This window comes from Piliocolobus tephrosceles, chromosome 18 (assembly GCF_002776525.5).
Source record: "Piliocolobus tephrosceles isolate RC106 chromosome 18, ASM277652v3, whole genome shotgun sequence".
Lineage (NCBI taxonomy): Eukaryota > Metazoa > Chordata > Mammalia > Primates > Cercopithecidae > Piliocolobus > Piliocolobus tephrosceles.
In genome coordinates, this window is record NC_045451.1 from 20503631 (window position 1) to 20531084 (window position 27454).

Consider the following 27454-nt stretch of genomic DNA (forward strand, 5'->3'; position numbering starts at 1 on the left):
AAAAGAAGAATAGCATGCATGTTAATTTCTTGTAGCTACTGTAACAATTACCACAGATTTCATAGCTTAAAACTATAGAAAGTTATTTTCTCATAGTTCTGGAGGCCAGAAATCCAAAATAAATATGACTGGACTGAAACCAAGGTGTTAGCAAGGGCTGCACTCCTTGTAGAGGCTTCAGGGAAGGATCTGTTCTTTCCTTCCTCCAGCTGCCAGCTTCCCTTGGATTGTGGCCACAGCATTCCAAACTCTGCCTCTCTGGCCACATCGTCTCCGTGTGCATGTGTGGTGGATGCATATTTCCTCCTATCTCCCCTTTTTTTTTTTTTTTTTTTTTTTGAGATGAAGTCTCACTGTCACCCAGGCTGGAGTGCAGTGGCAGGATCTCAGCTCACTCCAACCTCTACCTTTCAGTTTCAAGCAATTCTCCCGCCTCAGCCTCCCAAGTAGCTGGGATTACAAGCACCTGCCATCATGCCTGGCTAATTTTTGTATTTATAGTAAAGACGAGGTTTCACCATGTTGGCCAGACTGGTTTCGAACACTTGACCTTCAGTGATCCACCTGCCTCAGCCTCCCAAAGTGTGGGATTACCAGCGTGAGCCACCATGCCCGGCCTGTCACTCTCTTCTAAGGATACATGGGGCTGCATTTAGGGCCCACCTGGATGATCCAGGACAACCCCCACATTTTAAGATCCTTAATTTAATCACTTCTGCAAAGACCCTGTTTCCATATAAGGTAATATTCACAGGCTCCAGGAATTGGGATGTCTTTTGGGGGACCGTGTTTCAGTCTACTGCAGCATGGATATTTGGCATCCAGTGAACCCAGAATTTCAGTGAAGCCCAGTTTCACCTTTACCTTAACATTTGCTTCATCTCAGCATCTTTTCTGTCCCTTGCTCTAGCATCAGGAGAGGGTCTGGCCTTGAGTAAAATGCCCTTCAGACTAACAGCTGGGTGGGAAAAGAGGCAACACTCAGACTGAAAATCAAGATGACCAGATCTGCCCTGGTGACAGGGGACCCAGGCTTGGCCAGGGGCCTGTGATGGGTGCTAGTCCATTCAGTGTCTGCCTGCAGACCCCTGCCTCCACCAAGGCATCAGCTGTGGCCTTGGCTTCCAGGAGAGAAGATGAGGCACACGGACAAGAGACATGAAATAAGCATTCCAGGAGGGAAACGTGGAATCCAAAGGGAGCAGGTGACGCGAGTAGGAAGCTCAGTACTCTGGCCAATAGGGTGGGCTCAAGGCTTGGTATAGGAACCAAGGAAGAGGGACTTGAAGGGTTAAGAAAGTCTCAGAGCAAAAGTAGCTGCTTGGGGAAATTTTCAACAATGTGATGAGATTAGAGAAACAGGAAATGAAAAGCCCCGCAGGCTGCTTGGGATCCAGAGGCCTCCCTTCCTCCCTCATCATTCTGTCCCAGAGGAATCAAGTGCAGCAAAATGCAGCAATCACATGAAACCTGGGAGGAAGCCAGGATCTGCTGAGGGAAGTTAAAATTCCGCATCAGTAGCTTCCCCTGCAAGTTCTCTGCTGTAGACACACATGGGCTGGTTGCACTTTAAGAAAGTGCTCTGGGGCGAGGCATGGTGGCTCACACCTGTAATCCCAGCATGTTGGGAAGCCAAGGCAGGCAGGCAGATCACCTGAGGTCAGGAGTTCAAGACCAGCCTGGCCAACACAGCAAAACCTATCTCTACCAGAAAAAGTACAAAAATGAGCCAGGTGTGTTGGTGTGCACCTGTAGTCCCAGCTTACTCGGGAGGCTGAGGCAGGAGAATCACTTGAACCGGTGAGGTAGAGGTTGCAGTGAGCTGAGATCATGTAACTGCACTCTAGCCTGGTGACAGAGTGAGACTCCTCAAAAAAAAAAAGGAATAAAAAAAAACAAAAAAAAAAAAACAAAAAGCTCTGCTACATCTCAAGGAAAATGAGTCCCTGGACCTACCCGAGACACAGTGCTTTACTTTTGTTTTTTTTTCTCTGCATTCTGGATGACAAATACATGCTTTTGATTCTAGAGTGCATTTGAGAGGTGTTAATTCATAGTTCTTTGTATTAGTTTGCTAGTGCTGTCTTCAGAATTTTCCACAAACTGGGTGGCTTAAAACAACAGAGATGTATTATCTCACAGTTCTAGGGACTAGAAATCTGAAATCAAGGGCTGAGCAGCATTGGTTCCCTTCGGAGGCCCCGAGGAAGAACCAGTTCCATGCTCTGCTAGCTTCTAGAGGTTGCCAGCAGCCCTAGGCCGGGAGGCATCACCCCAATCTCCTCTCCATCCTTATGGAACGTTCTCCCTCTGTGTCTGTGTCCAAATTTCCCTTTTATAAGGACACCAATAATGGGATTAGGGCCTACCCTAATCTATTACCTCCCCTTACATATCTGCAAAGACCTTATTTCCAAGTAACTTAACATTCACAGGAACCAGGGGCTTATGGTTTCAACATATCTTTTGGGAAGACACGTTCAACGTATAACACTCACCAGGTGGGGATTAGTATCGATTACACTGATATAAAAACCATATGGGGCACTGGATTCATTCACTAGGGCTGCCACAGATGGGGTGGCTTAAACAACAGAAATTCATTTCTCCCAGTTCTGGAGGCTGTATGCCGAGACCAAGGCACTGGCAGGGTTGGCTGCTTCTGAGGCCTCTCTCCTTATCCTCTAGGAGACAGTCTTCTTGTGTCCCCATGTGGTCCTCCCTCCATGTATGTCTATGTCCCAAGCTCCTTTTCTTATAAGGGGCACCAGTTATTGGTTAAGACAACCGCCACCCCAACTCATCTCATCTGGGCTTAATAACCTCTCTCTCTTTTTTTTTTTTTTTTTTTTGAGACGGGGTCTTACTCCGTCACCCAGGCTGGAATACAGTGCCACAATCACAGCTCACTGTAGCCTCGAACTCCCAGGCTCAGGTGATCCCCCCACCTTAGACCCCTGGGCAGCCGAGATTACAGGCATGTGCCACCATGCCCAGCTAAATTTTTGTATTTTTTGTAGAGATAGTTTAGCCCTGTTGCCCAGACTGGTCTTGAACTCCTGGACTCAAGCAATCCTCCCACCTCGGCCTCCCAAAGAGCTGGGATTACAGGCGTGAATCACCACGTCTGGCCCAATTATCTCTTTAAAGACCCTGTCTCCAAACAGAATCCCATCCTGATGTACTGGGACTTTAACATATGAATTTGAGGGAAACACAAGTCAGCCCATGACATACACAAATTACAAATAATGAAGCCTGTAGTATAATAATGAGGTCCTTAGTATCAATTCCGCATATAATGAATTGATTCTCTCAGAATGCTTTCATTGATTTTTACCCAACTCTTGTATCCGTAGCCAATCTATGGTTTCAGTTGACTAAGTATCGTCCCGACATGAATGTTGATATTTTCGTTTACGTCAATGAGTAATACCGACGTGAAACAAGGAAGATGTATGTCAGAACTTATTTGTCCATGATGTGAGCAAATTTTTTGCTGAATTTGATGACAGTTGGGTACTGAAGATACTTCCTTATCTTTTAGTGCTATTCATAATGTAATGGTTAGACATTACACACTTCTCATTTGCACTCAAGATTTTATCCATCAATTTCCTCAGTCTAGACAATAAAACAATAAATCAAGCCCTGACTTACAGCTATTGCTGACTTCCTGATGAAGACCGCCCCCCGTGGCTGACTCCCAGCTCTCAAGGTGACGTCCCTGAACACGAACTTAGAAGGCCACGCACAGTAGCACAGCAGTGACTTCCACTGTACAGACACGAGAGCTGTAAATAGTTTTAAGAATACAGATAGATTTTTTTTTCTTTTCCTTTTTCTTTTTCTTTTTTTTGAGACAGTCTCACTCTGTCAACAGGCTGGAGTGCAGTGGTGCAATTTTGGCTCTTTGCAACCTCCACCTCCCAGGTTCAAGCGATTCTTCTGCCTCAGCCTCCTGAGTAGTTGGGATTACAGGCACATGCCACCACACCCAGCTTACTTTTGTATTTTTAATATAGACGGGGTTTCACCATATTGGCCAGGAAACTCTCAATCTCCTGACCTCGTGATCCACCCACATCAACCTCCCAAAGTGCTGGAATTACAGGCGTGAGCCACTGTACCCAGCCTGTACCTGGCACAACTGGCCAGTGTTAACATAAGACATAGAATTTTTTTTTTTAATGTAGTAAAATAATTAGGAAGTGATGAGTTTTGAATATTTATTACTTTTGGGCCGGGCATGGTGGCTTATACCTGTAATCCCAGCACTTTGGGAGGCCAAGGTGGGCAGATCACCTGAGGTCAGGAGTTTGAGAACAGCCTGACCAACTTGGTGAAACCCCATCTCTACTAAAAATACAAACATTGGCCAGGTATGGCAGCGCACACCTGTAATCCCAGCTGCTCAGAAGGCTGAGGCAGGAGAATTGCTTGAACCCAGGAGGGGGAGGCTGCAGTGAGCCAAGATTGCCCCACTGTACTCTAGCCTGGGTAACAGAGTGACTCAGTCTCAAAAAAAAAAAAAAAACTATTACTTTTGTTCTTAATATAATTTAATTGTAAATTTGCGTGAGTTAGCCCCTAAAAATAATTATATTTAACAACCACCTTGACACTTAACAATTGGCACTGTCAAGCCAGCACAGACTGACTGTAGCACACTGCTGGGCTTAGGAGTCAGACGTCCTTTTTTTATTTTAGGTTCTGGGTATATGTGCAGGTTTGTTATAGGTAAACTATGTGTCATGAGGGTTTGGTTGGAATTCTTTAAAGTTGCTGTAGATTTCCAGAATTGAGGACACAGCCTGGTCATTTACAGGTGAGGAACCTTGTTAAAGGCAATGTGTTAAACAAGGTGATGTGGCTTGGGTGAGGCCACACAGCTGGTGATTGGCCTAACCAGGAGGTGGTCCCAGGCCTTATTGCCAGCCTAGCACAATTTCCACTGCTTAGTATCCTGTCTCTAAGCCTTGATTCGTTTACAAGAGAAATACAATGAGGAAAGGAACAAAGTGCCTGTGGGAAGGTTCAGGGGGTCAGGCAGAGAGAGAAAGAGAAGGAGAAAAGAGACCAATTATCAACATAGAAGGACAGCCCAGACAGGGGACCAACCCTGAATTATAATAGAAATGGACAAGAATAAAGAAAGAGGAAGGCAGCTCATTCCATGGTGGTTAATGTAAACCAAAAATACGATTCTAAGACCCCCAACCATCTGAATGCACCCTTCCTTTCAGCCAAGGGCATTCCAAAGTCAACCTGAAAAACTAGTTCAGGCCACAATGGGAAGGGAAGGGGGCATCCCTCGTTATACCCTCCTCCCTTTCAGAATTCAGGCACAACTGGCCACTGTTGACATAAGACTGATAGAAGAGACTTAAGTCTGATAAGAGACATTGACAAGCTATTGTCTCTGAAGCTTGTTACCTGGAGGCTTCATCTGCATAATAACCTAGGTCTCCATAATCCCTTATCTTAAGCCACACACTTCCTTCTATGGATTCCGGTCTTTAGATAAACTTTTTCAACCAATTGCCAATAGGAGAAGCTTTGAACCCACCTATGACCTAGAAGCCACCCCACCCCCTTCCAGTTGTCCTGCCTTTTCAGACCAAACCAATACACATCTTAAGTGTATTGACTGATGTCTCATATCTCCCTGAAATGTACCAACCTGCAGTCTGACCACCTGGGCACAGGTTCTCAGGATCTCCTGGGGCTGTGTCACAGGACATCAGTCACTCATTTTGGCTCAGAATAAATCCCTTCAAGTATTTTACAGAGTTTGACTCTTTGTAGACCTCAAGGAGAAAGAACATTTAAAATAATCAGGAGAGAGGATACCAGTGATCTTTCGGGATGTGGTTTTTGTTGTGTTTTGTTTTTGAGATGGAGTTTCGTTCTTGTCACCCAGGCTGGAGTACAGTGGAGTGATCTCAGCTCACTGCAACCTCTGCCTCCTGGGTTCAAGCAACTCTCCTGCTTCAGCCTCCCAAGTAGCCAGGATTACAGGCACCCACCACCATGCCCGGCTAATTTTTGTATTTTTAGTAAAGATGGGGCTTCGCAATGTTGGCCAGGTTGCTCTTGAACTCCTGACCTCAGGTGATCTGCCTGCATGGGCCTCTCAAAATACGGGGATTACAGGCATGAGCCACTGTGCCTGGCCTGGATGTGGCTTTTGTACGTGATAAGAGGTTGAATGTAGGACTTCTGAGGTTTACGGAGTTTAAAACAACAGCAACAAAACCAGAAGCAGACCAGAACGCTCGCTGAGGACTTTAGCAGCAAAAAGGGACATAAAATAAAACCCCAAGATCCAGGAGGGTGGCAAAACCAAAGCATACAAATGTATGTGGTGGATTTTGTTTCTGTAAGGATGGTGGACATGAGAATGTTAGAAAGCAAATGGAAAAAGATGGTGGAAAGTTTGAAACGGAGCCTCCTTTTAGAGTCAGATTACTACAGTGTTTCCTACCATGGCTGCCCCCTTTAATCTATCTTACCCACTGCTGGATTGAGTGTCTCTAAATATCAGTCTCTCTCCTGTTCTAGAACAGCCGTGACTCAAGGACTCTCTCTCCACCTTATTCCTCTGGCCCTGGCCCATTATCCAAGCTCCTACACAGCGCATGCCTGCCACCATCTTCGTGTTTGGGGCTTGGAGGTGGCATTTTAAAACGCCATCACGCAGCTGGGCATGGTGGCTCATGCCTGTAATCCTAGCACTTCAGGTGGCCGAAGTGGGCAGATCTCTTGAGGTCAGGAGTTCGAGATCAGACTGTTCAACATGGCAAAACCCCGTTTCTACTAAAAATGCAAAAATTAGCCAGGTGTGGTGGCGCATGCCTGTAATCCAGCTACTTGGGAGGTTGAGGCAGGAGAATCACTTGAATCTGGGAGGCAGAGGTGCAGAGATCACGCCATTGCACTCTAGCCTGGGTGACAAGAGTGAAACTCTGTCTCAAAAAAAAAAAAAAAAAAGCCTATTGTGCAATATTTAATACATTAAAAAGTCATAAACAATAAAACAAGTGCCTATGTTCCCACCACCCAGCTTAAAAAATAAAACTTGACCAATCATTTGAAATGTGTGTTCCTAATTGCATCCCCACCAAGGCTAGCCCTGGACTGAATTTGGAGGTTATCGTTCTCATGCATTTCTGAACATTTGTACTACATATGCAGAACCACATAGAGCAAGACAGCACCTTAAATTGCATTTGTTTAAACTTACGTATGTATATAACTTCCTACAGCTTGTTTTTTTATTCTTGATGTTATTTCCATGTGATCCATATGTGTAGCTCTGCTTCACTCTTTTTGTTGCTGGGTTTTATTTTGTTTTTCTTGTTTCTCTTGTGGCTTATTTTCTTTTATTGAGACAGAGTCTTGCTCTGTCACCCAGGCTGGAGTGCAGTGGAGCAATCTCGGCTCTCTGCAACCTCCGCCTCCCATGCTCAAGGAATCCTCCCACCTCAGCCTCCTGAGCAGCTGGGACTACAGGCCTACGCCACCACACCAGGCTAACTTTTTAATTTTTACTAGAGACGGGGTTTCACCATGTTGGCCAGGCTAGTCTCAAACTCCTGAGCTCAAGCAATCCACTTGCCTCAGCCTCCCAAAGTGCTGGGGTTACAGGCGTGAGCCACTGTGCCCAGCCCTGTTGTTGCTTATTTTATTCAACGATTAAAAGTGCAGACTCAGGAAGTGGACGATGTGAGCTCAAATCTTATTTCTACCACTGCAGGCAGGATACTTTGCATTTCTGTGGCTCCATTTCCTCTTTTATAAAAGAGATGATACTAACACTGTCCTCCCCCGCATAGTGGCTGCTAGAACTAAATGGCACCGCTCCCGCCCAAGCCTCGGAATGATGCCTACTGTATTAAAGTACTCACTCACCAGTGACTCTTATTCTTTTTCCATCCACATGACTGCCAGGAAAACCAAACTGAGAACTAAGGTCAGAACGACATGCTGTGCTCAAAAATCTCAGGCAAAATGTCAGAGCAACAATGCCAAGTATTTTCTGGTACATTAGAATGAAAATCAGTTTAAAAAACTACCAAGTATTGTATTCATCTGTTACAATAAATTAAGTCATCTATCCACTTAGGTAAATCATTCAATTCTTTCCCGAACCATTTATCTTGGAAAAATCTTTTTAACTTAAAAGATTTTCAATTTTCAGGCTCCTACAGATGGAACATGGTCAGTACATGACTAGAGCAACTTACAAGGCAAATATAGTGTTAACATGGCTGTGACTAATGATGACAATATGTGCCACCACCTCATCACCAGGAATCTGAGCCAGCCACGGCACCGTCTGGATTTTCTTGGCCCACTTATTTGGCCCCAGTTTGTCAGAATGTTCCCTACAACATCACTAAGTGTTGGAGCAAAACAATCAATTTCAAAATGGGGCTTGAAGAAGATGGCTAGTAAATCAATTGGATTTGTATTCTCTTGCTATTTCATTAAGTATCCCGACATCTAATCCCGTGTAGAATGGCAACTGCTTCAAATTATGTTTTTTTGTTTGTTTTTTGTTTTTTTGAGATGAAGCCTCACTCTTGTCTCCCAGGCAGGAGTGCAGTGGCACGATCTTGACTCACTGCAACCTCCACCTCCCAGGTTCAAGCGATTCTCATTACTCAGCCTCCCAAGTAGCTGGGATTATAGGCACCCCCGACCATGCCGGGCTGATATTTGTATTTTTAGTAGAGATGGGGTTTCACCATGTTGGCCAGGTTGGTCCTGAACTCCTCACCTCAGGTGATCCGCTCACCTTGGCCTCGCAAAGTGCTGGGATTACGGGCGTGAGCCACCGTGCCCGGCCTTATGTGCTGTTTTGAATTACAAAATATCAGATGAAAGCTTTTGATTACCTTTATGATGGATATTATGCTACTAAGCATTTTTCAATACAAAGTACATTAGTCATGCATTCAAAATCTGAATGTAAATTGCTATGTTCGTTTGTCTGGCTTTGGAAAAAGCAAGTTTTTACATTTTTCCTTGATAGTGGTTCCCATCAGTATCAACTATGAATCATTCTTCTGAAAAAGAGGTTACCCCAGTGAAAACACATCTGATTTTTTGTCCCTTTCTGGCAGGAAAGTGTGTGTCTCTTTAGTTGTAGGAATGATTTTGGGAAACTAATAACAAACTTCTAACCATCCGAAGTCCATCTCTATCACTTGCCAAGAAGTGTGGCTGCAGTCTCACTCCATCCAGCTTGAGCCCACACATTTACCAACACACTCCTTAGCATGTACTGTCAAGCACAGAATGGGCAAGACTTTTTCCCCCGAATGAGGAAGGAACTCATTACCAAAAGCAGCAAATGTCTAGAAAAAGAAGCCCTCCAGGCGCAGTGGCTCATGCCTGTAATCCCAGCACTTTGGGAGGCTGAGGCGGGTGGATCACGAGGTCAGGAGTTCGAGACCAGCCTGACCAACATGGTGAAACCCCGTCTCTACTAAAAATACAAAAATTAGGCATGGTGGCGGGTGTCTATAATCCCAGCTACTCGGGAGGCTGAGGCAGGAAAATCACTTGAACCCAGAAGGCAGAGGTTACAGTGAGCCAAGATCACACCATTGTACTCTAGCCTGGGTGACAGAGTGAGACTCCATCTCAAAAAAAAAAACCAAGGTATCTCGTATAACAGTGAAATGTTATCCATATTGATGACATCAATGATGTTAATAATAAGCATCATACAGTGTATAAACTATTCTCATCTTTCTTTTTTGAGAAGACTCGCTCTGTTGCCCAGGCTGACATGATCTCTGCTCACTGCAACCTCTGCCTTCTAGGTTCAAGTGATTCTCCTGCTTCAGCCTCCCAAGTAGCTGGGATTACAGGTGTGTTCCACCACACCTGGCTAATTTTTGTGTTTGTAGTAGAGATGGGGTTTTACCATGTTCGCTAGGCAGGTCTCGAACTTCTGACCTCAAGTGATCCACCCACCTTGGCCTCCGAAAGTGCTGGGATACAGATGTGAGCCCCCATGCCCGGCCTTTCATCTTAAGAGGGTGATCTGCATGAGATTCTTCTGGCTAGACTGATGGTAGAGCCTCCTACATTAAAAATTCCTCCTCCCTTTTTGATTCCTGGCAAAATGCAAATTAAGGCTCATCTTCTCTTTCCTTTCTGGTTCTGTGTCTTTAATTGCCAAGAGTTTAATCTAGAATGCTCCCAGCACAAACCTCCACTGCCCTGTGTTCACCTCCACAATCTGCCAGGGAAACCTACTTACTTCTTAGAGCGTATTCTTTGGGCTTCACTGAATCCAGATCGGAAAGGAATTCATCAGTATCTTGCATGCACTTCAGAGAAATGTTTCTTGCAGGAAAAACAAAAGTAAGTTGAAAAGACAGCAGGCAAATTAGTACAGTCAGGCCCATCGTTGTCTCCTAACCTGTTAGGATAAGCCTCACATCTTGGATAAACAGCCTTATATTTATGAAACACTGGTGTATGATATGTTGCAGGTAAATGGGACATGCTCACTCTTTAATAGGCAGAGAGACAAACTGCGTCTCCCAGCCACCTGCAAAGCGGCCAAGATGAGCAAACCATGGAAACCAATTTATATACAACTTGTTATTGTTGAGTAACACAGCACTGTGGATGTGGGGGCCGCTGACCACCTGGCTTCCTTTGGTTATGCAGATTAACATTTCCAGTTAACATGGATAATACTGGATTTTCTCTGGTTAGATGGCCTGGTGTACATCTCTGGGTTTCAAAAATATAGTGACTATGTTAAGTGGCAATATTTGGCTTTTGTCCAAGAAGGATGATGAACTCGTAAAACATTTGGATGAATGATAAGCAAAGAAGGACTTCTCCGTGATGGTCTGCATAGGGTATGCATCTGCTAAAGCATGTGCTGCACTTTGAGAGCGGTATCAGCGTGGGAGTGTTGAACTGCCCCGTGGGAAGGAAGTCGTTGCAGCAGGACAAATATGCACACACATCCACACATGGGAGTTTGGAAAACACATCCTGGGAAGTCAGATGCTGACGAAGGACCTTGGGAATGGTACGCAACTACTTTAAGGAAACATAAAACGTGTCGATCTGGATTTCTCACAGTGTAAATATTCTTTTTCCAGAAAGACTTGCTTTAAATAGTAACTTCCATATATCTCCATTTAAAATGGGAAGCAATTTCTGTAGACCTTGTTGACACTGCTGGAACACATCTGCACTTGTGGGTGGCTGTGACTTAGTTGTACTTCCTGCTGCCATTTGGCTTCAGAGCATCTTCTATTCTAGCATCCTGGACCACCCCTTTCTATGCACACACCCCACCGACTCTGACTTCGGTTCCTTTGTTCATGCCCTGCCCTCTGTCTGGAGTGACCTTCTCCCAGCTCCGCTCCTGCTGGGCATCCTCATCTATTCCTACTTATTCTAAGTAGGTGTTGGCTCTTCCAGGAAGCCCTTCTGGGCTTCCCCTCTGAGAGTAGGCTATGAGAATAGCCTGTTCTCTCTGCTGCCTAATTGCTTTGCACACTCCCTTTACCTTCTCACTTTGAAGGTATCTATTTCTGCCTCCTTTTTTCTTTTAGACTGGAAGCTCCAGGAGGGGCAGGCACTGTGCTCTTTTTATCATCCTGGGATGTTCTCAGGCCTTCTGGGTAGTGATTAAGAGCCAAAGCTGTTCCTTACTGGCTGTGTGACCTAGAGCAATTGTGCTGTCTCATTGATCTTATCTTGAAAATGAAGATACTCATAGTTTCTACACCTTGGAATTATGAAATTTAATATAAAGTATTGAAAGAAGGCCAAGTTGGCCGGGCGCGGTGGCTCAAGCCTGTAATCCCAGCACTTTGGGAGGCCGAGACGGGCGGATCACGAGGTCAGGAGATCGAGACCATCCTGGCTAATATGGTGAAACCCCGTCTCTAATAGAAAATACAAAAAACTAGCCGGGCGACGAGGCGGGCGCCTGTAGTCCCAGCTACTCGGGAGGCTGAGACAGGAGAATGGCGTGAACCCGGGAGGTGGAGCTTGCAGTGAGCTGAGATCCGGCCACAGCACTCCAGCCTGGGCGGCAGAGCAAGACTCCGTCTCAAAAAAAAAAAAAAAAAAAAAAAAGAAAGAAGGCCAAGTGTGGTGGCTCATTCCTGCCATCCCAGCACTTTGGGAGGCCAACGCAGGAGGATTGCGTGAGCCCAGGAGTTAGAGGTTACAGTGAGCTATGATTACACAACTGCACTCCAGCCTGCGCATCAGAGCAAGATCCTATTTCTTTAAAAAAAAAAAAAAAATGTTAAAAGTATTGAAAGAGGCTGGGTGTAGTGGCTCATGTTTATAATCCCAACACTTTGGGAGGCTGAGCGGGAGACTCACTTGAGCCCAGGAGGTCAACCAGCCTGGGCAACATGGTGAGATCCCTGTCTCTACCAAAAATTTATAAAATTAGCCAAGCACACACCTGTAGTCCCAGATACTCGGCAGGCTGAGGTGGGATGAGTGCCTGAGGCCAGGAGGTCGGGATGCAGTGAGCTGTGTTTGTGCTATGGCACACCAGCCTGGACAACAGAGCAAGACCCTGTCTCAAAAAAAAAAAAGTATTGAAAGAGTTCCTGGCCTATTATGAATACTCAAGAAATGCTACGTATTGTCCTTATATTCTAAATGCCCACTACATACCTGGCAGATAATATACCAGTTATCCTGATAATGTATCTACAAGGGGACATTAGAGTATCTGACCTTTTGTAGACTCTTAATAAACAGTAGGTACTGTGGCAGTTTAGGATTTTTTTTATCGGCTTGAAAAAAACATTCAGGCACACAAGCTGAAATAGTTAACACACTATCAGGTAAATAATTCCCTGAAAAAAAAAAGACAGATAATTTAGATCCAAGTTACAAAGGGGGGCAGCTTTAAAACACAGAATTTTCTAGTCAAAACTACTCAAAGATGAACTGGGGCTCTTTCAAATGACATCACGGTCTCCAGCCTTGGAAGTGCTCAGCTGTTGGTTGACCATGAATGAAGGCATTAGAGAGATTCAAGCCTCAGATGGTCCTTGTACAAATTACTTCTTAGGTCTCTAACTTTGAAATCCTCTGCATCTACCTTCAAAAGTATTTTCGGCTAGGCACAGTGGCCTCTAATCCCAGCACTCTGGGAGGCTGAAGCAGGCAGATTTCTTTGAGCTCAGGAGCTCAAGACCAACCTGGGCAACATGGCAAAACCCCATCTGTACAAAAAACAAACAATACAAAAGATTTTTTTTTTCTTTTTTTACCATTAATGTGTTATTATTAAACACCTCTGAAAGTGTTGTTTAATTGAAGTCGACACTGAAATTTCGATGCAAAAATGAAAGCATCCAACTTGGAATATATAGATAAATCAACAACTTGTAGGAAAAAGGAAACCAAATTTGGTGCCAGAAACCAGGGTTTAAGTCTTGGCTCTTACAGAAGCAGGTTCAGTTTCCGTATCTGTAAAACTGTGAACTCAGCCCAGTTCACACAGTTGCATTATAGCATGAGCCTAAAGCTCATGATACAAAAACATTGATAGAATCCCGAGTCCTAAATAAATGTTTGTTAGCATTAGAGCTCTCACTGCCAAGTTGCTTTTTGGGTTTTGATTTGCTTAACCATCTTTCTACTTTAGGAGAAGGTAAGGGAGGGGATTGAAAAAACTAGAGGTTTAGACAATTTGAATACAGTCAGTCCTTTGTTATCTGCTGGTTTCAAATCCATAGATTGAAAGAAAATATTCAGAGGGGAAAAAAAACAAATTTTAAAAGTACAAATAAAAAGACAATATAGTGTAACAACTACTTACATCGTATTAGGTATTGTATGTACTGTAGAGATGATTTAAAGTATAGGGGAGAATGTGTGTAGATTATATGCAAATACAAGACAATTTTATATCCGGGAGTATCAGTGGGTTTTGGTATTCACAGGAAGTGGTTCTGGAACTTTCCCACTGCCAATACCAAGGGAAGTCTATATGAATGATGAAACAGAAAAATCTCTGAAACTTGGATTTATTCCCGGGTTAGTTGCTGGTGTCATGTAGTCACTGAAAGTAAGAATGACATTGCTTTTAGAATTCAGCATTAAATACTTCATCTTTTTCAAGTGGGGAAAAATATAATGAGCGGAACTCACCTCTACATTTTAATCATTAGTAATAAAGACCACTTACGATGGTTTAAAATACTACCTAAATAAAAAGGAAAAAGAGGATCTTACTTCTGGGTAACTAATAGCTCAAGATCCTTCTGTTTGTCCCAACCCCTAAGAAAAAAAAATTTTTGACTAATCAAGGCTCAAGGAGGCTCAGTCATTTTACAAAAATATTTTAGGTAACTTTTGTTTTTTGTTTTTTTGCAAGCAGTTTGCTGGGCATAAAAATAGGACATGAAAATAAATAATGCCTTCGTTTCCTGAAAGCAGGCCTCTAACATTTCCGGAAGCAACAGCAATCAACTGGCTGGTGCTATTATTTATGACATGGTGATGTTATTCAAGTAACTATTGAAAAGGAAAGGGCATTCGGCCTCCCATCACTTGGCAATGGGTTTGAGAAAACAAGGATCAGTCTCGACTGTCAATAAGGATCACAGGGGAAAATATAACTAATACCCACTGCTCTCAGGCTGGAAAAGGAAGAATGCCTCTTGCAATGAGAGGAAATGGCAGTTTCAGATAGAAAGCAAGCAGAGAGTTCATGGAAAATCTTAGAACATTTGTCCAGGGGATGGCAGATATTTAGCACATAAGTGTATCATGTCAGGCAGTGATAAGTGCCAGGGAGAAAAATAACAGGGGAAGCAGAGATGGAGAGTGGCAAGGCAGGTGTGTGCTCGGTGGGGTGGGCACATTTCAGTAAGGGAATCAGGGAAGGCTCTCCAGGTAGGGGACTTCTGTGTGGACCGGATGTGAAACATGGGAAAAGCCCTCATGAGGAGAACTGGGGAAAGAGTCCAGGAGAGGGAAGAGCATGTGCCGAGGTCCTGTAACAGGAGTGTGAATCGTGGATAGGAACTAAAAAGAGGGAGTGACGTGGGAGTGGGGGGAAGTGACAGGAGGTGAGGTTAGGTATGGTGACGGGAGCGGGGAGGTCTTCCGGGGCTGGTCTCACAGCAATTGAAAGGCACTCGCTTCCATTTATCTTGGTCTCTTCTGAAACAATGGATACTGGCACATTGTTTAGCTAGTGTCTTATTCAGAGGGAACCAAGAGCCTAAACTTTAGGTTCTTCCCATGATGTTGCCACTGCTTGTGTCCAAGACAATCCAGTAGTTCCTTACAGACAAACTGACTTCCCTCACCTTGACAATTCACAAAGTTACTCTCAATTCAGAGTCACCACGGCCATTGCCACCATGCCACCATCATGCCACCAGACAAATGTGTTTAACTGGCCTGCTCTCTTGTATCACCTACTGAAGAGTCGAGTAGGAGCATAGTTTTGGTCACTCCGTGCCTGAAGTTAGGCTGCTGGGAGTCAGGGCGAGTGACCTTCTGGATTCTGCAGTGGGAGGTAAGATCCATCTCTTGCCAAGATTCATTTAATGGCAGGTGCCCCCAACACTGGAAAGGGAAGTTCAGGTGCTGAGCTGAACTGGCAAAGTAGAGACATTCATTATTCCTGCTTACAGATGCATCTGTTTCCACCGTGGAAAGGGTGGAAGATGCTGCTCTACTTCCCATTAACTCTTGTCAACATCACACCATCCTCTCTGATCAGCAGACCTGTGCCTACCTTGTTCTTTCTTAAAAAATAACATTTGTTCTCCAAAAATAACCAATCCAATAAAGCATGATTTGACCTGAAGGTCAGGAAATGACTCATGGACTCGGGCGAAACCCACACTTTCTGGAACTGAGTTGGACTTGGAGGTGTGCTGTGGTGGACTCTAATTATAGAACTCCCCCGGGTGAAAACATGGTCTTGCCAAGGCTTGTGTTTGCAAACAGATCTGCCATGGTCGTGTAATGTACAGTTCTAACTATAAGAAAAGCTTGAGGATAAGCAACTTGCAATAAAATAGCATGGCAAATTTAATAATCAGTTCCCTTAAATACTGGGAAACATTATAAATGTGCTATGTGATGAGTCAGAACTAACCTCATAAATTGAATTTAGAAACTGGTAAGGAATATCTTCTGGGAAGTGCGATTCTGTTTCCTTGCATAAAAATAACCACTAGGGAAAAGGTATAATTCCAGGAGAAACCTGGCAAGGTAATTAGAAAGGGTAAATGTAGAATCTGAAGTACCATGTTCCATCAGAGAGCCTACCTATAGGGCATGAGATGCATGTTGACTAAACAGGCATAGAACACGTACTGCTGAAAGTGCATGCCAGGTGTCAGTGATCATTATAACCTTCCACTCGGAAACCCAGATCCTTTGTCCACCCTTCTTTGTCCTGTTTTGTGCCCAACCCACGGACATTTATAAACTATTACTGTGGCTGCTTTGTCCTCTAGCTTGTATTTAGCTTTGGCAGGTGGGAGGTGTGGGCAGGAAATCTTTAAGTGTGATGAGACAGCTTACCGGTGATTCCGCTCCCCATACCTTCCTGGCTTCACCGTGGCTCTGGCAGTGGCTCCTCCTGAGTGCCCTTTTCCCACAGTTCCAGCTCCAGCTCCCACCCCTACTCAGGCTTCTCAGGCCTTATTCCAGCACACAGCTCTGTGTATATAGTACCTTCCTTAATTTCTTGAAAGTTAAACCTTTTTCAGTGTGCTGTACTGCATTCTGCTGGGACTGTAATTGAAACAGGATCTAGGGTACCCCCAAATCTAGATTTCCAAAGAAGGCAGCAAATATGAATGAGCAAATGCCTAGAAAAATGTAGGCTAAGATCATGAAAGCTTTATCCAATGTATTGAATCTTTACTAAAACGTTCAAAATCCACTGGGACTGTGAAGAAAAAATGGATGTGAAAAGAAAATACTCTGAAAAGACTGAGAGAAGCCAAGTCTCAAATTCAGCCTCATGCTCAAACCATGTGAACTGAGGCTGGGCTGTTCAGAATGGGTTGATTGGGGGTAACAGTGACTATAGAATGACAACTCGCTACTCCAGAAACTTCTAGTAGCACGAGGAGAGACTTTTTGCGGAAATACGGGCATTTCTTGCTATGAATTTCCCTCTTGGAACTGCTTCTGCTGCATCCCATAGGTTTTTGGTATGTTGTTTCTATTTGTCTCAGAATTTTTTTGATTTTCTTTTTTAGTTCTTCTTTGACCCATGTTGTTTAATTTCTACATATTTGTGAATTTTCCAAGATTTCTCATGTTACTGATTTCAAGTTTCATACCATTGTGGTCAGAAAAGATACTTGATATAATTTTGACCCCCTGACATTTGTTTAGATTTGTATTGTGGCCATACATATGATCCATCCTGGAGAAAGTTCTGTGTGTACTTGAGAAAAATATGTATCCTGTTACTGTTGGATGGGATGTTCTGTATATGTCTGTCAGGTCATAAAGTGTAGTTCAAGTCCAATGTTTCCTTATTAATTTTCTGTCTGGACGGTCATCCATTATTGAAAGTGGGGTATTGATGTTCCCTACTATTATTGTATTATAGTTTCTAGCTCCCTTCAGATCTATTAATATTTGCTTTATATGTTTAGGTGTTTCATTCAATGTTGGACACATTTATATTTGTTATATCCTTTTGATGAATTGACCCTTTCATTGTTTTATAATGTCCTTTGTCTCTTTTGTTGCTTTTGACTTAAAGTTGCTTTGTCTGATGTAGGTATAGCTACCCTCTGCTCTCTTCTGGTTCCATTTGCATACAGTATCTTCTCATCCCTTCATTTTCAGTCTATGTGCATCCTTAAGAGAGAGCTGAGTCTCTTGTAGGCAGCATACAGTTGGGTACTTGGGTCTTTTTTTTAATCCATTCAGCCACTCTGTCCTTGTATTAGAAAATTTAACCCATTTACATTCAAAGTAACTACTGATAGGTGAGAACTTATTACTGCCATTTTATAATTTGTTTTCTGGTTGTTGGGGATGTATTTTGTTTCTCCCTGTCTTGCTGGTTTGTAGTTTGCTGAGTGGGATGTTATGAATATTCCTTTCTATTTATATTCTGTGCATCTACTGTAGATTGTTTTCTGGTTACCATGATCTTTATAAAGAAAGACATTCACATTGTCATATTCCAAAGGCTTACAACTAACTCGGTAAGGATGTGAGATTCAAAACTGAGAAAACAAAAACAAAAATTGTCAAAGAAAACAAGAAGTTTCAAGGATCCATTTAAGCAGAGTGTATTACCCCTCCTGAGTAGGAGCCAAGTTTTTAAGGTAGCTAACTAAGGGTAGGTTCCTTATTTAGAAGATGTATGTTAAAATTAAGAACTACAATCTGGAATCCTTACAGCATCTGAAATTTGCAAAGTGTGTGTGTGTGTGTGCACGCATGCGTGTGTGTGTGTGCATGCATATGCATATATGTGTGTGTGTGTAAATTAAATGGCATAAATAGCATCCTACATTTGGCACATTACTTTTTATTTTCAGACTATCCTTTGGGATAGATGAAGGGTTTCTCTGAGTCATATTTTATAAATTTCTTGGCTGCCCAAAAATTTCAAGAGGAAATTTCACTGTTAGTCAAAGAACCTAGGATGGAAACTCACTAGCCTGCTGACACTGGTGAGGCACGCCCACCAGAGCTTCAGGGTAGAACAGCTGTTCTTTGGACTACTTGCTGTGGTAGGAGTAAGGAATTTGCAGAAAATGTGTTTGGGAGGAAGAAGTGGTCTTTGCCATGCAGTGTAAGCCTACATTTTCCTTTTTCTCATTTTGCAAGTAACATTTTGCTGACATTCTTCTGTATGCATTTGTTACTCAGCTATTGATCTATCACCCAAACACATAAAAACAAAAGCATATTTTGTATGTATACCTGAAACTTAAGATCATCTTCCCGGTGATCAGCTCTTAATTTTTACTTCCATATATATATATATAGGAAGTAAAAAAAATATAGGTATTATATATTTTATGTATATATTATATATACATAATATATATATAATTTTTTTTTTTTTTGGAGATAAGAGTCTTGCTCTGTCACCCAGGCTGGAGTGCAGTGGCACCATCTCAGCTCACTGCAACCTCTGCTTCCTGGGTTTGAGCAATTCTCCTGCCTCAGCCTCCCAAATAGCTGGGACTACAGGTGGGCGCCATTTGTATTTTCATTAGAGACAGAATTTCACCATGTTGGGCAGGCTGGTTTCGAACTCCTGATCTAGGGTGATCCACCTGCCTTGGCCTCCCAAAGTGCTGGGATTATAGGTGTGAGCCACCGTGCCCGGCCTACTTCCCTATTTTTAAGTAACCTAAACCTTGAGAAAAAATTTAAGGAATCACATAAGCTTGAACTTTCAGATCAGACTTTCTCTGTATTCCACATTAAGAAACCCTTGGAAACTATATCTGAAATGCTACTTACAGCTGAAGCCACTTTCCAAGCCTACTCCCACTACCCTAGGTCAAGTGTTCCTACTGTGTCAGGACCATAGCTATGCCAATTTAAACGTTATTCCTGTGATGGCCAAATACTTTCAGCCTCCTGGGCACGTGGGAGGATTGCACTTCCCAGCCTCCTTGTGACTAGGTGGCTCCGCATGACTGGTTTTGGCCAGTGAGTTGTGAGAAGTGGCACCTGTCACTTCTGGGCCACAGCATTTCATTGCATTTTCCCTCTGCCACACAACTGGCAGCTTTTTGATAGTGGGGTAATGGGACAAGGAGATACAGAGCCATGCCTCTAGCCAACCCACAGTGGACACTGAATGTGAACAAGAAATGCCTTGTGATAAGCTATTTAGACTTAAGGTCATAACCACAGTATAACCCGACCTATCCTGATTGATAATACTCCATCCTAAACACTGCCACCCATTAACTGGGTCCTGTCACTCACCTGTCCAAATGACTACCTCTATCAATACAAACCCCTTCATTCTATCATTCACAGTGGTTTTATTTTTGAGATGGAGTTTTGGTCTTGTTGCCCAGGTTGGAGTGCAACAGTGTAATCGCAGCTTACTGCAACCTCCGCCTCCCAGGTTCAAGTGATTCTCCTGCCTCAGCCTCAGAGTAGCTAGGATTACAGGCACCTGCCACTGCACCTAGCTAATTTTTTATGTTTTTAATAGAGATGAGGTTTCACTATGTTGGCCAGGCTGGTCGTGAACTCCTGGCCTCAGGTGATCCACCCACCTCGGGTTCCCAAATTATGGCGATTACAGGCATGAGTCACCATACCTGGCCTCATTCAAGGGTTTTTCCGGCCGGGCGTGGTGGCTCAAGCCTGTAATCCCAGCACTTTGGGAGGCCGAGGCGGGTGGATCACGAGGTCAGGAGATCGTAGACCATCCTGGCTAACATGGTGAAACCCGTGTATACTTAAAAAAAATACAAAATCTAGCCAGGCGAGGTGGCAGGCGCCTGTAGTCCCAGCTACTGGGGAGGCTGAGGCAGGAGAATGGCGTGAACCCGGGAGGCGGAGCTTGCAGTGAGCTGAGATCCACCCATTGCACTCCAGCCCGGGCCACAGAGCGAGACTCCATCTCAAAAAAAAAAAAAAAAAAAGGGTTTTTCCAACTTGGCCTAAGCCTATTCTTTCAGGCTTAGCTCTCACTTCTGCACTCAAGAGTACATGGACTTCCTAAGAATTGAGCATACCTCACGTTATACTTCTCCTCAAATGCACACACCCAGCATCTACAACTAATGAAGAATGGGCAGAATTTTATGTCCCAGCATGATGTTGTTGAGCATTCACTGTTGACCCAAGTATTAATGTCTTTCATTAATGGCTAAGATTTTCTACACTACCTTCCCAGTTCCCTCTAGTCCCCCTTTCTGGAACTTTCATTAAACTGAAGCTAGATCTTCTCCCTTTGTTCTTGATTCCTAACCTCTCTTTCATATTGGAAAGGTCACTTTATCTCTGTGCTGAGGCTAATTTTCTCAAGGGCTATCTTCCAGTTTACCAATTCCCTCTTCAGCTGAACAATCCAGGTTTTCCCCCAGGGTTACAGCATTGTGTAGTGCTTTTCTGGAATCTAGATTTTAGTTTCATTTTGGACCTCTGGACATTTAAAAAAATTTTTGTTTTCTCATCTACGCATTTAACAGGTGTTAATTTTATATTAAGCATCTCTGGGTACTTAAGAGTAGAAAGACTTTCAGGTTATTTATAAAGTCATAGTGCCAAAAACAAAAATTCTGTATCATGTTTTGTACATACTTTTTATTTGTTGAATAAATGAATATTTGTCAATATGTACATAACCACATAGAGCGAGCATTAGATTTAGAAAGCAAAATATTTGGGTTCTAATATGCAAAGCCACTTACCAGCTATGAGGGCTTCGGCAAATAACTGAATCTGAGCTCAGCTTCCTCAATTGTAAAAGTAGGTTATTCGGACCTATGTGGCTTACCACACAGGCTTATTGCAAGGTTCAAATGCAGAAACATAAAAGTGCTATGAATACAACTTAGAGCAATACAACCATAACAAGTAACAGCAATGGAATTTCAAGCTGAAATTCACACCCTCAGATTGTACCGATGTACTGATGGAGTCAACAAGAAAGTGACAAAATAGCTGATTACTAATGAGAACGAATATGCCATTCTTCTGAGTGGGAAGAATTCTGCAACATCCTGTAGCTTGTCCCTGCAATTAATCACTTCCCAAGATTCACAAAGATGTCAGAGACCCACCGTCAATAACTCTCTCACAGAAGCACAAGGGCCAAATGTCCCACGTTTATTTACATATGAAATGTGTTTCATACAGTTATGATGGATGGAGTGCATAACACCTGACAGCAGCAAGACCTTTCGAGGAACCGAACGTTGACTACAGTATATCATGCAAGTATCTATATATACACAAAAGAATTCCTTTTCTTAAAAAAAAAAAGTACAAAACATGTTCAGGGATAAATACAAGATATAAAATGCAAAAGAAAACACAAAACGAAACCAAAAAATAGAACTCTCTCAGAGAACTATAAACGGAAGGGACAGAAGAGTACCTCTGCTGCATTTTAATAAAGCAGAACTACCGACGTTAAATATACTCTTGAAATGGCTGAACTAAACCCGGGTGGCTCAGTGCTTAAGGTAACGGCCAATTGTAATACACAGGCGGCTGCATTGATAAGTCGGTGGTTGAAGTTGTGCATCCCGACTCTAAGTACCAGAACGTTTGGCAGTAGCACCCAGAACAGGAAACGCCAACTCTTTTGACAGCAAAGGGTTAAGTCAACTGATTATTTTTTCTGTCAAGAGCCAGAGAAATACTTGATATTCTTAGTTGTGTTTCTGTAATAGTTAATAAATTACATGACAAAAACCTGACTATATAAATCTATTGGTCTAACTACGTATTTGTAACTTTTATAGTAGTCCAGCCCTTTCGTTACTTTCCCTCCTTGTGCTCTTAAAGCCAGCCTTGCAGATCTGCCCAGAAAAACAGCCCCATTTTTTTTCTTTAAAATAGCCTTCCCCATTCCTCAAAATGGAATTGAGGAAATCAGCATTCCTTATTAGATTCCTGGCTTCAGTTTTTATCCACCCCGGGAAAGGAGCAACCTGCAAGGCTACTTCAAACACCCTTCGGCGTGGCCTGAAGACAAAGGCACGCCCACAGTGGAGCGCAGTTGTCTCAAAGGTGAACTCACTCCCTCAGGGCAGGCACATCGAGGAAGTGCTAAGACACTTAAAAGTTCCTAGTGTTTTTGAGACCCACAATTACTTACAATTTATGTAGTGAATTCTAAAAATTAAAAACACTAAAAAAGGCATTATTTTAGCCTGTAATTAGTTAACCCATTCAAAATCCAAACATACAAAATGGTTTATTTGAATTCAGGAACTGCCCCTGTTACTAAGAACTCTGTTTTAAAGAAACAGTACAAAAAGAAAAATTCTAACCCAAAACAACTCAAATGGTTTTCCACTAAATACTGATACAAACATGTAACAAAGAGTATAAAAAGTTATTCATTTAAATATATACAAACTCTTTGAAACTCAAATACTGTTTTAATACTTATCGAGGATATATACGACGAGGTGAAGGAAGGTACGCTGAAAGAGAATATATTGCAACAGCCTAGACAGTACTGTTAACTCTATTATACTGCAAACCTTTTGTAACAAAAATGTCTTTTTTATTCCAATGTGGACAGGGATTTTCCTCATGGAGCATCTGTGGCTATTTCTCGGCTGAGCTCATCCTTTTGGATTTGATGAAGGCCATGCCGTGTGTCCGCATGTGAGTATTTAAGGCAGCTTCAGTTTCAAAAGTTTTTGCGCACACTTTGCACTTTCTGTCTGACACGGCGCCATCGGGGGATTCATCCTCGTGGCTGGGTTTGTTCTCCTGTTGGTTATCTTCCCCAGCCCCATTTTGCTTGGACACTGGCTGAGGTTCCTTTAACTTGTGTACGATGAAGAGGTGCCTGGATAGAGAGACATGAGACGTGTAGCAGAGGCCACACTCCCGGCACTGGTAGGAAGAACCATCGGATTTGTGCTGAGGGATGTGTTCGTGGAACTGCAGCAGGTTTTCGGTGGTGAAGCCACACACGGCACATTTGTGAACCTTAAACACATTGATTTTCAGCTTTTTCAATGGTTGAGTGATTGCTCCTCGGGGAGGCCTGAACTCCAGAACTGGTTCTTCCAACTTCCGCTTGGGACTGGGGACCTTTCAGGGAAAGAGAACAAATGATACGATTGAAAACCATTCTTCCTGGTGGCTGATAAATGATCGGTTCTCTTACTTTAGAGCTGCCAGGAAAACGAGTGCTGAACGCTTTGGGATTTAGGGGCTTTAGAGCTGTGTGTCTGCCACCCCACCCAGAGGCCCGTGCCTTTCTTCCACTCCAGACAGAAACCCACTAGCTGCTGTTACCAGGCACTGCTCTGGCCACTGAGCACAGCAGTGGACAAATGAGCTCCTAGCTTCCTGGAATTTGTTACAGCGGAGTTAGATGAACAGAAACAAATTAGAAAATACGCAGCACGTCAGACCCAGGACAACCAAGCAGGGTGGGATGCAGGCCCTGGGAAGCACTGGGGGTGTATGTGCAGCTGCTAGGTGATGTGGTATGGTCAGCGACGGCCTGGTGACAGGTGACATTTGAAAAGAGACCTGATGCAGTGTGGGGAAAGCAGTCAAGCATAGGAAGCTGTGAGTGCCAAGGCCTAAGGTGGGAACAGGCTTGTGAGTGCGGGCAGAAGGGTGGCCAGAGCCAGCAGGAAGGAGTGCTCCGGGAGCCCGCAGGAACCAGGGTCCGAGAGATGCGGAGGTGGACTGTAATGCCCCTTGTGAGAAAGACAGTCAGGATTTCGCTTTTCGACTGAGAGCCACTGGAAGCTTTCCCTACCCTTTCTTTCACATCCTTTCCCCTGCTGCATCTGCCATTTATCCTTCCCTTCCAGGGCTCTAAATCCCACTTTGAATCCCCTTCCCAAGCCCATGTGTCCCTCCTCTCTGCCCCAGCTTTTCTGCTCTGTTCATGTGCACCTTCACATGTGGCCATGACCTGAAGCTACCTTTGCACACACTTTTTCTTTTTCTTTTTCTTTTTTGAGACAGAGTCTTGCGCTGTTGCCCAGCCTGGAGTGCAGTGGCACTATCTTGGCTCACTACAACCTCCACCTCCTGGGTTCAAGCAATTCTCCTGTCTCAGCCTCCCGCTTAGCTGGGACTACAGGTATGCACCACCATGCCCAGCTAATTTTTGTATTTTTAGTAGAGACGGGGTTTCACCATATTGGCCAGGCTGGTCTCTAACTCCTGACCTCGTGATTGTCTGCCTCAGCCTCCCAAAGTGCTGGGATTACAGGTGTGAGCCACCAAGCCTGGCTTCACACGTCACCAGAAGCACTTGAAGTATTGTATTTTAATGCCACACCAGTTTGACTTGTATTCTGATGAGGTTTTACTCAATGATTAACTCCCTGAAAGCACACATAAGCTTTTACTTGGTTACATTCCAGACCTAGCACAGCACCAAAGACAGGAGGGCTTTTTAAATATCTTTTTTTTTTTTTTTTTTTTTTTTTTTTTTTGAGACAGAGTCTCGCTCTTTTGCCCAGACTAGAGTGCAGTGGCATGATCTCAGCACACTACAACCTCTACTTCCTGAGTTCCAGCGATTCTTCTGCCTCGGCCTCCTGAGTAGCTGGGGATTACAGGTGAGCTCCACCATACCCGGCTAACTTTTGTACTTTTAGCAGAGACGGGGTTTCACCATGTTGGCCAGGCTGGTCTCGAACTTCTAGCCTCAAGTAATCAGCCTGCCCTGTCATCCCAAAGTGTGGGGATTACAGGCATGAGCCACTGTGCCCAGCCTAAACTATTTCTTTAAACTTTTTTTTTTTTTGAGAGAAAAGTCCCGCTCTTGTCCCCCAGGTGTGAGTACAATGACTTTATCTTGGCTCACTGCAGCCTCAGCCTCCCATGTAGCTGGGATTAAGGCGCCTGCCACCATGCCCAGCTACTTTTTGTATTTTTTGATAGAGACGGAGTTTCACCATGTTGGCCAGGCTGGTCTCGAACTCCTGACCTCAGATGATCCGCCCGTCTCAGCCTCCCAAAGTGCTGGGATTACAGGCGGATCCCTCCCAAAGTGCTGGGATTACCGCTGTGCCCAGTCAGTCTGAATTTTTAAAACCGTAACTATGCAACAAAAACTTAAAAAAAAAAAAAAGAATGGGAAAAGCAGGTCAACACAATTTCACTGTAAAGCAAACATCTGCAGTGTTAGACCTTGGTGTCTTCTTTTATTTCTGTTTCTTCCTCATTGGTGGCATCTGTCATTTCTTTCAGGTCAGGGTCCTTGATGCCATGCATCAGCTGGACGTGCTTCTCCAGCATCAGTCGTTTGGTAAAGGTACGTCTGGAGTCTGGGCAGTGCCTGTGGGGTGAAAGGCAAGGAGATAACGCACTTGCTGACAAAATAAGCTCCTGTGGAGGAACTCATGGTTGAAGGGCCTCCCGAGCCATCCGTTCACACAGACAGGTCCAGTGAGCTCAGTTCACACCACAGTTCAACATGCAAGCAGCCATTTTGCTAGGAGTGTTCCTTAATTTACAGGTCTAGATGGCTTTAATTTTAAAGGGAAAATATTGCATTTCAAAAGTTTTCAATGACTCAGTATTCTCAGAATGAGCACCATGCTGAACACGTTAGTATCAAGTCCCTCCTTGACTCCTTCGTGCTGCTATTTATTCCTATCCTCTGCCGTGACAGACATGAGTGTCCAGCCCAAATGCCTCCAAGCACAAAAGCAACATGCATGTTTATACTCATGGTAGTCGAGTATGTGTGGTCACTCAGTAGATGATAAGCAGATCAAAAATAGTTTTTCTTTGAAAAATAATTGACCTCTTTTCTTTAATAAAGCAGGCCAAAGATAGTTTAGAAAACAGGTTGGCTGGGTGCAGTGGCTCATGTCTGTAATCCCAGAACTTTGGGAGGCCAAGGCGGGTGGATGCCCAACATGGAGAAACCCTGTCTCTACTAAAAATACAAAATTAGCCAGGCATGGTGGTACGTGCCTGTAATCCCAGCTACTCAGGAGGCTGAGGCAGGATAATCAGTTGAACCCAGAAGGCAGAGGTTGCAGTGAGCCGAGATCGTGCCATTGCACTCCAGCCTGGGCAACAAGAGCAAAACTCCGTCTCAAGAAAAAAAAAAAAAAAAAGAGGTAATGGCCCTAGTCATTATGGCTGCTATAAAACCAGGTATTAATAATGCTACTGCAGGGAAGGACAAAAAGTCTCTTGTGATCTCAAATCTGCCTTCAAAATGGCTTCGGAGGAATTTATAATGATTGGCCCTAAACCCTGATGACATCCTATTAGAGACCTTTGCACGGCAGTGGCAGGAGCCAGCATCACCCACAAAGGACGGGGACTCTCCATGAGGATGAATTTTTTGTTGGCCATAAGTTAGTGGAACAATCCTAGCATTTTATGGTAAGTTCATGGGGAAATAAACAAAACCTATCAGTGAAGCATTATGGGCCAGACCTCCCACTGTCATCTTGGCCCAGAGCATCCTTCTAAATTCTGATTCTTTTGATTTGGTCTCAACACATAGACTTTATTCATAATCACTCTTATCTCACTAAACAGCTTCAACTTCACTGAATCAGATGATTCCTACCCAATTATAACCCCCCGCAAATCTGACAGCCAACCTTCATGACTCTCCCGATCCATAGGGTCCACCTGGCCTGCACTGACATCCATGTAACATTTCAGTGCTTTTAGCCTCAGGGTCCTTGGCTCTCTCATGAGACATGCTTTCTTCTTATCAACCCACTCCAGGCACATTCCAGTTGAGTTGAGTGATAGACTTTCA

General features: G+C 43.7%; 2 protein-coding genes across 9 annotated transcripts in view; both read right to left on the bottom strand.

The window, feature by feature from the left end:
* LOC111546837 (O-acyltransferase like protein) overlaps positions 1-10427 on the bottom strand; it is a 78891-nt gene extending 68464 nt beyond the window's left edge. The window contains exon 1 of the mRNA XM_023218307.1: positions 10280-10427. Within this exon, the coding sequence (XP_023074075.1) occupies positions 10280-10427 (148 nt within the window). The remainder of the gene's footprint in view (positions 1-10279) is intronic.
* A 10865-nt stretch (positions 10428-21292) lies between these two features.
* Positions 21293-27454, bottom strand: part of ZNF532 (zinc finger protein 532) — a 129260-nt gene continuing 123098 nt past the window's right edge. For 6 of the 8 annotated variants that reach the window (XM_023218332.2, XM_023218334.2, XM_023218330.3 and 3 more), the window contains 2 exons: positions 25855-26002; positions 21803-23784 (listed from right to left, as the gene is read on the bottom strand). In XM_023218332.2, coding sequence (XP_023074100.1) covers positions 23290-23784; positions 25855-26002 — 643 coding nt within the window. In that variant the 3' untranslated portion in view covers positions 21803-23289. Of the gene's footprint in view, positions 23785-25854; positions 26003-27454 lie in introns of all 8 variants that reach the window. The other 2 variants (XM_023218336.3, XM_023218329.2) reach the window with 1 other exon arrangement.